Source organism: Triticum urartu, chromosome 3, assembly GCF_003073215.2.
Source record: "Triticum urartu cultivar G1812 chromosome 3, Tu2.1, whole genome shotgun sequence".
Lineage (NCBI taxonomy): Eukaryota > Viridiplantae > Streptophyta > Magnoliopsida > Poales > Poaceae > Triticum > Triticum urartu.
The window spans coordinates 393,456,047-393,471,125 of NC_053024.1; the positions used below are offsets into that span (position 1 = coordinate 393,456,047).

Consider the following 15,079-nt stretch of genomic DNA (forward strand, 5'->3'; position numbering starts at 1 on the left):
ACATATGCTAGATCCTCGAGTACATAAGAGATCACACGATCCACGGTCAACTAGGGACGATACAAGGGTAGCCGGTCTTCTCCGTGAGGACGTCTTGATGTTCTTCTCCGCAAGAAGGTCTTGAATCCAAAGGGATCTTCTCTGAAGAGGGGCCGCGGTCTCTCTCGTGGAGTAGATCCGATGTGGATGAGCAATGATCTATCTCTATTATGAGCTAAACCAATGCTAACCCTAGCTAGAAGGAATAGGAGGTCTATTTATAATCTGAGTGCAAAAGAGGGGCGAAGGGGTACATGGGCTACGGCCCAACACTTAACAGCACACAGGTGTTGGACGTCCGGCAGTCACCGGTCGTCCGGAGGCTCGCGAGGGTCCGAACGTCCGGTGCCTGTCGGACGTCCGTAGATTCGGCTCGGATGGTCTTCGGTCGGACGTTCGGTCGGGGTCGGTCGTCCAGGTGGCTTCGGAAATTCGTAGTTTTGGCTCGGGTGGGGGTGTGTCGGACATCCGGGCTGGGTCGAACGTCCGGAGCCTGGAGATCGTCGGACGTCCGGCCCTGGTCGGTTGATCGGAGCCTGTAGCTTCTTCCGCATCTCTTCTTCTTCACGTCCATCTTCCTCTTCTGATTCTCCTTGCTCCTTAGCTTCTTCATGGCTAACTCCTTGACACCTGAGTATGCATAATGTCTCCGTTTGAGGTAGTAGCCATGCCTTATGTGCATCAAAGTGAACTTGTGAGAGGAGAGATGTCACCTCGGTTTCGAGAGCTCTTGCACGTGCTCGTGTCATGGGTCCGCTAGACACTTGATGAGACGATGGTAGGTCTATGGGGATGACCTTGGGGTGCTCCGCATCACCTTCGGTGCGATGTTGGAGGACGCCGATGGTGGCGCATGTGACTCATTGGGAGCTTTGGTGGACATCGGGGCGCGGGGCTTGGTCCAGCGTAGCTTGCGAGGCTCGATTCATCTGCAGCAAGAATCAATTTAAGGGCGGTGATCACGTGGACCGATCGGCAGCCGCGTGCGGCTCTGCCGGCGACGACCAACGAAGGCTTGTCCGGCAGCGGTACAACGCCATCAGCACCCCTGGCGCTTCTGAAGGCGAGGATCTTTCCGTAGCTGTGCAACGGCTGATGCAGAGATGAATATGGTGATTTGTTTCCTGAGTGGAGCCATATAGAGGAGAAGAAGATAAAGGGGAAACAACGCTGGTTGTGGGAGAGGATGAGATCTACGTGGAGGTGGGATAGGATGGATGTGGGCTGTTCTGTTCCAGTGGGCTTCTGTTACGAAGAGGAAACGGCAGGTAGTGGGCTTCTGTTACGAAGAGGAAACGGCAGGTCGCTTCAATGACCAAGGCTGGTTGCGTACTAATGAAAATTAAATCTCACTTGTGTAACTAAATGCGACACATGGCATTAGGTAGAGAAAAAATAGAGTTGCTGATGTGGCAAGGCTGCTGAGGTGGATAGGCTGTATGTCAAGATAAATCAAGTAGTGGAGATGAACTTCTTAAGTATATAGGATAAGATTTGCAAACTTAATTGGTTGAGAGAATTGGTTGTAGTGGAGAACTTCTTAAGAATGTCGAAGTAAGATGTAAGATTTCTATATCATTGGCTGTCATTTTGGCTAAGAATTCATAAACCCACAATTTGGCTTCAAAAAATAGCTTCTTAATTAAAAAAACATCATCTTTCCAAAATTAAAATTCACCTCAACATGAAACAAGTTGCAGCACACGATCTTTAACAAGTTGAAACCAGTTGCAGCTCCATAAAGCACAAATCCACATAATCATATTCAATTACAACAGCCATGTTCAGGTCCACAAAGCACAAAATGCACGTCTAACACAAGCAAAACCAAAGTTTCGAAGCTTGTACTGAACAAGGTATAGAAGACAAAAGACTACAACTTGCTTCAGGGCCTATGGCTTGACTCGCTTCAGGACCCATCTCTTTTTTCATTCCATCTGGGTAAGGCTTGAAGAGACGTGATCTTGTCACTTCTTTGTTATCCTGCAAATATGATGGCAAACATGTAGCAAAATGACTAAAGTAGTTGTCAACCACATCCGTAACAGCAGGAGCAAATGCCGCATCAATATTTTTTCCGACGCAATCAAACAAACAAGCTAGAATTAGATGAAGGCTACAGCTACGCTAGCGACTCTGGTGCTAGGATTTAGAAACGTAAAAACCCAGAAGCCAAATCCTGCTTTCTTTTTCTTACTGTTTGTTTGTTGTTTGCATACTTGATCTGTTCAACTCTCCTTCCTAATGTATAATAATTATTATAGCAATAGAAAACTGTGCAATTCATTTCAATGGGGCAGACTATAAATTATTTGTGGGCAAGGTCTGAGAGGATGCTGCTAGCTAGTGATAGAAAGATCCATAAGCCCTTACAAGCAGTTGCCATTTCATAAGTTGCTTCATTCCTGTCCACCATGTTAACTACTACTGCCAGCTAGATGGTTGGTTATTTCTTGGTTAGCTGGGTGGGCGAGGTTGTAAATTATACTAGTTCTTGAGAATTAGAACCAGTACTACACATGCATATTACTAGTACTACCCACATATTACCACTAGCACTGAGTGCTTCTCCTTTGTCTCAACAGCATTACTAGTGCTACACAGGCACACCCATTGATAAAGACCAAACTGACATGTGTGCACTTCTTTATGTAGATTGGCTACACGAAATTAAATCCCAGATAAGAACAGACTCACAAGGATGACAAGGAGAACAAAACTACAATTGAACAGATTCCCCATCATTCCCACAGTGACCAAACATGCATTGAGCAATACCCAAAGGACACGAGAGAAGCAATATTGCACAAGAATTGCGCTCATGTTCATGTTCCTCCATGAAGTTTCAAGCCACATCGGGCGCTACCTGGGAATGCGGCGGATGGGAGGTCAAGACTTTGTCGGTCTCCTCTCTAGGTGTCCGGATCCGGTTTGCTTGCTACTAAACCTGCTGATTGTGTGAGGTTACTGTTAGAGTTGAAGAAAAAGAAAAGAATTCGTGAGAGATGGAAGGAGAGAAGAGGTGGAGGGGGAGACTTGCCCGGGGAAGGAGGTGAACTACACAACAACGCTCACCGGCGGCTGGACGGGAATGTGGAGGCGGCAACATGAGGTCGGAGCAAAAGAGGAGCAAGAAAGGAAAAGAGTAAAGGAAGTGATTATTCGGCTCAGCGGGAAATCTCACCGACGACGAGGAAGCCAAGCGCCGTGGCGACGGAGCAGAGGCAGAGGAAGGATCAAGGAGAGAGGAATGGTGTCGCGGGACAAGAGAGATGTGTTGAATCATGGAATGGCGGCTTTGAGGGGGGATTGGTTTTACATACTGTCCCACATCAGTGGAATCTTGGAATGAACTCCCACGCCCATTCCGAGACAGCTAAACACAGTGGGTTCGGATTTAGTAAATGAATTACGTGATTCTAGGCCCAAATGATAGGACAAACAAGCTGCAAGTCTAATCTAGGAGAGTGGGTATAGAAAAACTATGACATCACTTGCCATGCTCATTAGTTGGACCCTTTGAAATGAGAGGAACTCCTGGGTTTTCCACCACAAGAGTGCTCCACCTTCAATCTTGCTCAACACCATAAAGCTCGAGGCAAGACTTTCGGTTACTGCCGGCGCCAAATATAACACAAACATTATTCTCTTCTTAATTAATGAATAAGGCAAATCTTATGTCTCCATTTCAAAAAAAGAGAGAGTACAAGTGCTCCTAGATTTGCAAATGCACCCAGAGTCCCAGCTTATCTGGCACTTCCGAGATTTGTTTTCTTTCAAACCTCACATCATGACGGCATAACAAAATATGCTAACAAAACTAAAAATCAGCGACGAGAAGGATGGTACATCAGCGTTCATTTGGCAGCAAAACTGGATCCTACAGGACTTCAACATGAGCCCTATTGTTAGTAAAATAATTGATCCGCCTCTACTGGTGGCCGACTTGATTACGGCTGAGGCGTCCTGGGACATGGGCAAATTGGCTCAAATCTTCTTGCCTACAGATGCACAAGCTATTGCTGCTATCCCTCTTTGTACAAGGCAGGTGGATGACTTTTGGTCATGGATCCATGAGAAGAATGGTGTTTTCACAGTCCAGTCAGCCTACAGAATGTTAGTATCCACAAAGACTTGACGGGAAGCTTGGCTTGAGGGCAGAGCAGATTCCTCAAATTCGGAGAGGGAGACGAAGGCATGGACAAGTATGTGGAAGACCAACGTCCCATCTAAGGTTAAAATTTTCTTATGGAGGCTTGCTCAGCAATCTCTGCACACGGCTGATCTTCAAACTCATAGAAACATGGCGACAGTGTCTTCGTGTGGCTTTTGTGGAGCGGACGATTCATGGCAGCACTCTCTCCTTCACTGTAACATGGCAAGATGCGTATGGGCGTCGGAAGACCCGGACCTTGCTGATGTTTTTCACAACATAAGGGAACCGGAAAGCCAAAAGGTGGATATTTATACTAATTGACGGCCTGCAACATGATGATTTCATCAGGGTCATAGTGACATTGTGGGCTATCTGGTACGCCCGTTACATGAGCATATCTTCCAGACCCCTCACGCAACCCATCATTTTATCCGCAACTATATTAGGGAGCTCAGCAAGATCAAACCACATGGGACACAAGCTCCACCAGCGGCAAGGGCACCCCGCCCGTGCAGAATGCCTCCGGCGGCAGGATTTGCTAAGATCAAAGTGGATGGAGCTACTTCAAAGTGGTTGGATCTTTTAGTGCCGTGTCCAGGGATGAAACAGGGAAGTTCATGGGCGCGTCAGCTATCAGATGCGTTGGCATAACTGACCCAGCAGCTTTGGAGGCGCTAGCCTGCCGAGAAGCCCTTTCATTGTCCCAGGATCTTTCTCTAACACATGTGATGATAGCATCAGACTGCCAAGAGGTTGTTACAAATATCAAAATCGATGCAGGAGGCTTGTATGGCAGCATCGTGAAGGAGATCAAATCAAATTTCAGCTCAGTTCACGTCTTGTACTTCCATTTTCGAGGGACGTGAGTCTAATATTGAGGCACATAGCCTCCCTAAGCACACTCTAGGACTTTCTTTAGGACCCATTTGTGGCTCCTCGAACCTCAAGACCTTAATTGTATCCCAAATTCCCAATGTATTTGGACTATGATCATTAAATAAAGTGTGTTTAGACTAAAAAAACAGATCAATCAAAATGTAGTAGGCATAGCTACACAACTTATCTTCTCCAACATACAATAAAAATACCCTTATTCCACAACACAAAATTAAGAGATACAATGTACGAGACAAAAAGGGTATCCAACATTTAAAGACGTAGATCATATGTTTTATACCATAACATAAACATTTTGCGCCTCTGCTTTTGTGAGGCTATACCGACTATGCTACTACACCGTCGGCCACGACTAACTTGACCAGGGCTAGTCAACACCATGATCGGCTACCTCAACATTGACGTCAAGGGTTACCTCACAGCTCATCGGCAACAGCTCCAGTCAATAGCGTCCGCATCATCACAAGTGTCCACATCACTCCCGCTGTGACTGCAGCAGGGAGTAGAAGAGAGACATGGAGGCAGGGAGTAGAAGAGAGACATGGAAGGCACCAGAAGGAGACGCAGTCACCGCCTAGGTGCCGACAGATCAGAGATGCAGGTGATGATGGCGCGCGACATTCAACTTCAGTCACAATTGTCCACTTTGCTCGCACTAGGACTGAGGGGGAATATTAGAAGTATAAACACGTTCAGTTAGAGACAAGGAGAAATAGAGATAGAGTTGGTTAAAACCAACAATGACTTGCCTTGTACTCTAAGCTGCTCTCCGTGTTGTACTCTATATATGCCCCATGAGGTCAGTCAATGCAAAAACAAAATATCCAGGGTTCCTATAGTTTTCCACACACTAACTAGGGTTCACATCAGATCCAAAAATTATAATGTTATTCAGTACCACCTCCATTCCAAATTATTTGAGGCTCTAACTTTGTCCTAAGTCAAACTTCCTTAAGTGTGACCAAGTCCACAGAAAAATGTGACAACATCTACAACACTAAATTAGTTTAATTAGATTCATTATAAAATATATTTTTGTTAATTGATGTTGTAGATATTAGCTCATTTGTAAGACTTGATCAAAAGAAGAGAAGTTTGACTTGGGCAAAGCTAGAAATAGATATTATCTGGAACAGAGAGAGTATCATACTTAGTTTGCAGTACCATAGGTAAGTCTGAAAGTGCAAAATAAGACAAAGAGAACATTTGATCAGCCTTCTTGTGAGCTACACAGGATGCACCACTCCAGATAGATGAGTAAAAACAGAGCGAGTTGATCTGCCACCAAACACCAGAATAGTACACACACCAGACCAGAGACTGCGGATCCAATACTAACATGTCGCTTTGACTGTAGCTGATGATGCAGTGGTCTGAGGGGACTCCAGGCCATTGTCAAGATGATGGGTTTCCTACGTTTGTGTGATACATGGCTGCTAGCCTAATGCAATACTAAACAACGAGCATGTGCAGGTGCATGTTTTGTTATATCTCAACTAGGCTCACTTGATTGCATTAATGACTTGTACATATCAAAATGGAGCACCTCTGATTCAATTATCAATGGTGCTCATGAGTCAATGATGGTAATCTATTGCATTAAGCTTGGACAACATCAATGACAGCATGAGTGATACAGGCGCCATCACTTTCTTGCTCTTACGGAAGTTCAAAATTACGATAAGACACAACCAAAAGATGAACTGTCAGGAGAAAATTTCAGACAGATTAGGAACCAGCTGCCATAAGTACTATAGCACCAAACCTCAAGCTTTGCATGTTATAACTAACATGTCTTGGTAAAGTTTCATACTATTTCTTGACCACCACCACCACCACCAACAACAACAACAACAACAAAGCCTTTAGTCCCAAACAAGTGACCAAATGGGTTATATTGTTATGAGGTGCAGATTTTGCTAATGAGAGGACCATCAAAAATATGACTCAGAAAGTAAAGAACAAACTGTTTACAAACAAAGAGTAAGCCTTAAGAGTACCTCCAACTTTAGCAACCAAAGGGGTCACACTGTGACATGTTGCTAGCTCTTTCGAAGCTCCACGCATGGGACATGTCTTGCCTCTCCACCACCACGCTAGCATCTGCAGACACACATTCTTCTGAAGATAAACGCCTTAGCACAACATCTCTAGAGCAACCATCATCCACGAAAACACGCATCTCCTCCAATATTTGGGCTCTTTCCATGACAAACTTGACAAATGCCAGCTCGGTATCCTCTCCTCGGGCAGCTTCGAACACAAACTTCTTAATATGTGAGGTAACACATTCAGTGTGGCCTACTTGATCCCAGAAATCCACATCAACATTGGTTGGTGATTCAGAAGGAGATGACTGTATTCCAGCAAGTGAACCACTTAACTCAACAGGCACAAGCACAAACAATGATGATGATGAAGTGACTGGGAATCGATACCTTGATATACAAGGTTTCTAGGCATGGGAAGCATCTAAGCAAGAGGGGCACCAGCTTGACTTGCTTCTCGTCTCCAAACTGCACCTTCAATGCCAATGTCCTAAGGGTCCGAACCATCGCATTTGGTTTCACCTTCATCCCTATCCCATCCTATAATGAACCGAAAAGCAATTATGTAACACAGTACCATCTAATTGTGGGAAATAAGATGATGTGAAAGAAAAATTCAGGCCACCTTGATCACAGTGGGGCCGATCTTGAGCTGATGGAGTCCAACATCAAAGTACCCGAAAATTTTCAGCCTCGGTGCATTAATAATCTTGACGTGAGTAGAGGCACCGCCAATCGGCTCCAACAGCAACCGCTCCAAGTTGGGGGCATCGTCAAGGTGCACCTCTCTGACCATGGACCTCCACACAACCAGGGACTGGAGGCTCTCTGACCAGATGTGGATGTACCTTGGGTAGTCCTGTGTCAGCACGAAAGCGAGCCTCTCAAGCTCGGGGCAGCGCGGGAGCACAGCGTGGAGCTCGCGGTCCTGCATGGAGCAATGGACAATCCCGAGCTCTTGCAGGCTGGGGAAGGCCGGAGCGAGGCCGGAAATGTCCGGGAACTGGCAGAGCCCGAGCCAGAGGCGGCGGAGGGACGCGCATCCAAGGAGGCCCGGGGGAGGACGCCACTCACATTCAGCGGGCCAGGATCCGTTGACGACGGAGAGTTCCTCGACGTTCTTGGCTGCGAGGGAGGCGAACCAGGAGTCGAGGACGTCGGGTTCCTGGTAAGCGAGGTGCTCGGAGGAGAGGCGGGCGGAAGTGACCGGGCCCGGGTGGGAGTTCAGCGCGGCGGTGACTGCGGTAGGAACGAGTCCAGCGTCGTCGAGCCGGAGTGGGGTGGAAGCCCAGAGGCTGCGCCAGCGGGAGGAGAGGATGGTGGTGCGGGCCGCGTCCTTGGTGGGGAGGCGGGAGATGATGTTGCGGAGGAGCACGTCCGGGAGGCAGTTGATGCGGTCATCGTCATCAGAGGCAGTGGACGAGGAGAACGGGGATGCGGTGGTGGAGACCGAGGGAGGCGGGAGGTAGGAGAGGACGGTGGCTAGGGTTTCGTCCATCGCCGTGGTTTGCTTGACACGGCGGAGGAGGAAGCGGAACAGGGCGAGATCTGTCCTTTTTTTTTGAGACAAAGTGAGAGATCAGGTGAAGCCCGACAGGAGTAAAGAGTTGGGCCATATGAAGGTTAGCCCAGTTCAGATCTAGCAGTGAAAAAGGAACAATCGGTTCTACTCCAACTTCCTGGCCTAGCCCAACTCCCATTCCCGAGTAGACAGACATTGGTATCGGCAACAGGCTGCTAGTCTTTCCCTCTATAGTTAGGGTTTCTCTCCTCCCGGTGGCGATCTGGCCGCCGTCGAGACGAATTGCTCCCCTACCACCGCGTCTTTCCGCCGTTCTTCCTCGCTAGCCAGGGTGCGCAAGCGCCCGACCCTAGCAGGAACGGGGACCGACTGGTTAGGGTTCCCCCAGGAGAATACCCCGATCTGCACTGTCTGCTTCGGGTGAGAGATATAATGGCTTCTGGCGGATCTTCGAGTTCTGCAGGAGTTGGCGATGTTGAATTGCTGATGAAAGAATTGGGACTGGCGGAGGAAGATCTGGACAATGTGGTCTTCGATGAAGTGCGGGCGCCACCAGATAAACCTAGATGGATTGCTTTGGCCAAGGTTAATACTCCCAAATCCTATAGCCAAACCTGGTTCTATAGAAACATGAGATCGGCAATGGGACGCGGCGCAAGAAGTAAAGTTCAAGCCTCTGGAGAACAACCTATATACTGTCCAATTTTCATGCTTGGGTGATTGGGAGAGGGTAATGAACAATGGTCCCTGGAACTTCAGGGGAGATGCAGTGTTGATCATGCTGTATGATGGGATCACACAACCCTCAACCGTTAAGCTTGAAACAATCGACATATGGATCCAAATCCATGATGTGCCGGATCTATATGCCCATCTGGTTACCCCACTTGTTGCAAAGGTGGGTGAGGTCTTGTTCTCTGAACCACCATCAAATGACTTTGTGGGCAACTTCTATCGTGTCTGGATCCGGCTTAATGTTCTAAAGCCGCTAAAGAACGCGGTGTCGATGGTCAGGGACGGGAAGAGGCAGATATACAGAGACAAGTATGAACGTCTTCCAGATTGGTGTGCGGTGTGTGGAATGCTAGGCCATCATTTTAAAGAACATGGTAGTGGGATCCATCCTCCATCGACCTTGGTATGTAAAGACCTTAGAGCTAGCTGGTTCATGCGCGGCGGTCGGGGTTCAGGTGAGGGCCGAGGCCGCCGGGGTGGAAGGCATGGAGGCTGTCGTGGAAGGCATGGAAGCCATACGCCAGGCGGGCATTATGATGGAGAAGATGAAGACGGTGCGGGACGCCAGCCAAGCCGCCTATGACGCCAGCTCGGCTCTCCAGAGCAACATTCAGGTTAGTTGGTCGCCGCTTGTTCTGTTAGGATATGCTACCTGAAGATTCTTTCCGAAAACCTTTGCATCTGTACACCCACTGGGTGTGTCGATTGAATTTTTGGACTAGTGGGGGCACGCTGAGTGCACCCACTGGGTGTAGTCCCCGAGACTACGGTGGACTGCTGGCAGTTGTATTTTGCCGAATGTATAAACTGAACTGGTAGTTTATCTCTTCCACTTGATCTGGTCGAGTGGGATCAGAACCGGTGGGGGCACGCCAAGTGCACCCACTGGGTGTAGTCCCCGAGACCGGGTCGACTGCTGGCAGTCGATTGTGGTCTGAGTTCTACTTTCTCTCCCTCTTTTTTTTACTCCCCTCACTCGACTCCGACGGGACGGTCGAGTGGGATCAGAACCGGTGGGGGCACGCTAAGTGCACCCACTGGGTGTAGTCCCCGAGACTATGGTGGACTGCGGGCAGTCGACCGTAGTCTTAGTATTTATTGTCTTTGTTGTTTTTTTTGCTGTAAAAATAACTTCTCCCCTTTGATTTCAGAAATCTTGTGATCTTGGAGCTCGCTTTGCTGACTTGGAGAAGCAGCAGATTCAACTGAACCTTGACTTGGAGCTGGCCAGGACAGAGCTGCAAAAGGTCAGAGACGGCGCCGCAGGTAAGACGAGTTTGTCGACTGGTCAGTTTTAGGCTTGAGTACCCTTCCGCTATTTCTGAATCAATCATCATTTCTTTGCAGAAAAACTGAGAGAAGCTCTGGCGAAGAAGGATCAGGATTTGGCCGCTGCTCGTAAGGAGGCTGACGACAAGACCGCTCTGGCCGAACAGAAGCTGGCTTCGGTCGGCCAGTTGGAAGAAGAGAATACCAGGCTGAAGACTGCTCTGAATGACTCCAACAAGGAGTGCTCGCGCTGGAAGAAGGCGAATCTCGTCCAGGGCGAGAAAATGGAAGGCATTGCTCGCAGGAGGGATGATCTGGAGAGTTATCTGAGAAGTCTTGCCAAGAAGCTGTTCATCAAGCTTGAAGGTGCACATTCTGTTCCAACTGACTTTTTTTTAGTCGACTCAGTGTACGAAAATTGACTTATCCTTGGATCGTGAATGCGGAGTTTTGCCAGAACTTTGAAGAGGAGACTGGGCGGATCGAGCCCGGTTTGGATCCAATCAACTCTCCCGTGAAAGATGAAACTGCCATGAATCTGCTCCGTCTGGAATCTCGCATCGACAGTGCCGTGGACTACTTGGCTCGACTGAAGGTCGCCATGTCGCGGATTGACCCGGCACTTTGGCCAGAGGCTGAGCTCCAAAATGATATTGAGTCCCTGATGACTCGACTAAATGAAATCCCTGACCGAGTGCAGGAGTGGAAGAAGTCTGCTGCTCGGTGTGGCACTGACGTGGCTCTGTCTTTGGTTCGTGTCCACTGCAAGGAGGTGCGACAGGACAAACTGGCAGCAATCAAGGTCGCCAACACCCAGAAGCATGACTTCCGAACCTTTATGGAGACTTTCATCGCTGCAGCCACTCGGATAGCCGACGGCGTCGACCTGGATGAGTTCATCGAGCCTGCCAGCCCTCCTCCCGCGGAGTGAACAAACTCTTATGTCCCACCTTAAATTTGCCTCGGAATGCCGAGTGGTTTTTGTAACCGTTAAACTTTTTCGGGATGCATGTCCGAGTACTTCGATCTGTGATTTGGAACCTTTGGAATTTACCCGAACTTGGTTTACCGTTGAATATCTTTATGAATCTCCTGCTGAGTGAACCCATTCTTCATTCGAGACAACTTTTGCATTCGCAGCGCAGGTCCGAAGGAGAGGGAAGCAGTCGACCTATGTCTTGTATTTGTGGCGAAGCTCCCCAGGAGAAGGCGGCGGTCGACCCACACCCTGTTACCGCAGAGTGGGACGGAGCGCACATTGTATTTGTGGCGAAGCTCCCCAGGAGAAGGTGGCAGTCGACCTGCCCCTCGTGTCCTTGAGGAATGAGATGTGTTTCGTACTTAGGCGAGTATTGGACTGCAGCTAAGCCTCCGAGTGGGAGGATTGCTCTCCACTCGGTAGGATTTTTCAAACTTAGGCGAGTGCCGGACTGCAGCTAAGTCTCTAAGTGAGAGAACTTAGGCGAGTACTGGACTGCAGCTAAGCCCTCGAGTGGGAGGATTGCTCTCCACTCGGTAGGATTTTTTTTCAAACTTAGGCGAGTGCCGGACTGCAGCTAAGTCTCTGAGTGAGAGAACTTAGGCGAGTACTGGACTGCAGCTAAGCCCTCGAGTGGGAGGATTGCTCTCCACTCGGTAGGATTTTTTTTCAAACTTAGGCGAGTGCCGGACTGCAGCTAAGTCTCTGAGTGAGAGAACTTAGGCGAGTGCTGGACTGCAGCTAAGCCCCCGAGTGGGAGGATTGCTCTCCACTCGGTAGGATTTTTTCAAACTTAGGCGAGTGCCGGACTGCAGCTAGTCTCTAAGTGAGAGAACTTAGGCGAGTACTGGACTGCAGCTAAGCCCCCGAGTGGGAGGATTGCTCTCCACTCGGTAGGATTTTTTCAAACTTAGGCGAGTGCCGGACTGCAGCTAAGTCTCTAAGTGAGAGAACTTAGGCGAGTACTGGACTGCAGCTAAGCCCCCGAGTGGGAGGATTGCTCTCCACTCGGTAGGATTTTTTCAAACTTAGGCGAGTGCTGGACTGCAGCTAAGTCTCTAAGTGAGAGAACTTAGGCGAGTGCTGGACTGCAGCTAAGCCCCCAAGTGGGAGGATTGCTCTCCACTCGGTAGGATTTTTTCAAACTTAGGCGAGTGCCGGACTGCAGCTAAGTCTCTAAGTGAGAGAACTTAGGCGAGTGCTGGACTGCAGCTAAGCCCCCAAGTGGGAGGATTGCTCTCCACTTGGTAGGATTTTTTCAAACTTAGGCGAAACGGATTCGCAGCTAAGACCCCGAGTGGGAGGCTGGCTCGCCACTCGGTAGGAAACTGTTTTTACAAACTTAGGCGAAGCGGATTCGCAGCTAAGCCACCCACTGGGGGATTTCTTACGCAAACAAAAAACAATAATAATCACTGGGAAAATTATAACGCTCTTGTCTTTGATAAATAAACTACAGGAGTTTTTCTTATTACATCTCATCCGAGTGAGAATTTAAGTATAAAAGGGGCGGAGTAGCTCCGCATTCCAGGCTCGTGGCTCATCAATCTGGCGATCGACATTGTAGAGGTGGTATGCTCCATTGTGGAGGACTCTGGTGACTATGAAGGGGCCTTCCCAAGTAGGAGCGAGCTTGTGTGGTTTCTGCTGATCCACTCGGAGGATTAAGTCTCCTTCTTGGAAGGCTCGGCTCTTCACGTTTCTGGCATGGAATCGACGCAAGTCTTGCTGATAGATGGTCGATCGAATCAAGGCCATTTCTCTTTCTTCTTCTAGGAGGTCGACTACGTCCTGCCAGGCTTGTTCTGTTTCATCTTCTGAGTAGAGCTCGACTCTGGGAGCGTTGTGAAGCAGGTCACTCGGTAAGACCGCCTCGGCTCCATAGACCAGAAAGAATGGGGTTCTTCCGGTCGATCGATTCGGGGTTGTCCTCAATCCCCAAAGGACCGATGGAAGCTCGTCGACCCATGCACCTGCTGCGTGCTTGAGATCACGCATCAATCGGGGTTTCAGTCCTTTGAGAATTAGGCCGTTTGCCCTTTCTGCTTGCCCATTCGACTGAGGGTGAGCGACCGAAGCATAGTCGACCCGAGTGCCCTGAGAGGCGCAAAAGGCCCTGAATTTGTCGGAATCGAAGTTTGACCCATTGTCGGTGATGATGCTGTGCGGAACTCCATATCTGAATATCAACTCTCTGACGAAACTGATAGCGGTGCAAGCATCAAGATTCTTGATAGGCTTGGCCTCAATCCATTTGGTGAACTTGTCGACTGCTACCAGCACATGAGTGAAGCCGCTCCTGCCTGTTCTCAATGGTCCAACCATGTCCAACCCCCAAACAGCGAAGGGCCAGACAAGTGGAATGGTTTTCAGGGCCGACGCGGGCTTGTGTGGCATGTTGGAGTAATACTGACATCCTTCACATTTGTCGACTATCTCTTTGGCCATCTCATTGGCTCTTGGCCAGTAGAACCCCACTCGGTATGCTTTAGCCACAATGGTTCGAGAGGACGCATGATGGCCACAAGTCCCCGAGTGGATATCGTTAAGGATCATCTGACCTTCTTCTGGTGTAATACACTTCTGGCCGACCCCAGTTGCGCTTTCTCTATATAACTGTCCCTTTATGACTGTAAAGGCCTTGGATCGACGGACGATCTGTCGAGCTTCTTCTTCATCTTCTGGGAGTTCTTTCCTTAGGATGTACGCGATGTACAGTTCTGTCCAGACGGGAGTGATAACCGGGACTTCCATGATCAAGTCGACCACAGCTGGCACTTCGACTTCAGTCGGATCCGTGGCACTTTTTGGCTGCGGGGCCTCTCCAGTGAAGGGATCCTCCTGGACTGATGGTGTGTGGATGTGTTCTAGAAACACATTGCTAGGAATGGCTTCTCTTTTGGAACCTATTTTTGCCAGATCATCAGCTGCTTGATTTTTCAGTCAGGGTATGTGATGAAGCTCTAACCCCTCGAATTTCTTCTCCAGTTTTCTCACTGCATTGCAATAACCAGTCATGGCTGGACTTCTGACATCCCATTCCTTCATCACTTGATTGATCACCAAATCTGAGTCGCCATAGACCATGAGGCGACGAACGCCGAGTGAAATGGCCATGCGCAACCCATATAAAAGTGCTTCGTATTCTGCCTCGTTGTTAGAGGAATCAAAGTGGATTTGAAGAACATATCTGAGTTTATCTCCTCTGGGAGAGACCAACACCACTCCGGCTCCGGAACCATTTATCATCTTGGAACCGTCAAAGAACATGGTCCAATGCTCCGAGTGGACCTGAGTCGGCAGTTGCTGTTCAATCCACTCGGCGACGAAATCCACGATTGCCTGGGACTTGATAGCTTTCTTTGCCTCAAACTTGATATCTAGAGGAAGGAGTTCAATCGCCCATTTTGCCACTCGACCAGTTGCGTCCCTGT

General features: G+C 48.8%; 1 protein-coding gene across 2 annotated transcripts; it reads right to left on the reverse strand.

The window, feature by feature from the left end:
* Nucleotides 1-1,731: 1,731 nt before the first annotated feature.
* On the reverse strand, nt 1,732-8,733 carry LOC125544081 (F-box/LRR-repeat protein 13-like). 2 transcript variants are annotated; one of them, XM_048707639.1, is made up of 5 exons: nt 7,766-8,733; nt 7,531-7,680; nt 7,278-7,448; nt 7,093-7,195; nt 1,732-2,022 (listed from the first exon to the last, which is right to left on the reverse strand). In XM_048707639.1, the coding sequence occupies exons 1-5, from the start codon at nt 8,636-8,638 to the stop codon at nt 2,018-2,020; spliced, it is 1,302 nt and encodes a 433-aa protein (XP_048563596.1). In that variant the 5' UTR covers nt 8,639-8,733; the 3' UTR covers nt 1,732-2,017. The 2 variants fall into 2 exon arrangements, with proteins under 2 accessions (XP_048563596.1, XP_048563595.1); XM_048707638.1 differs by having other exon boundaries at nt 7,093-7,448; nt 7,766-8,732.
* Between the last annotated feature and the right edge of the window lie 6,346 nt (nt 8,734-15,079).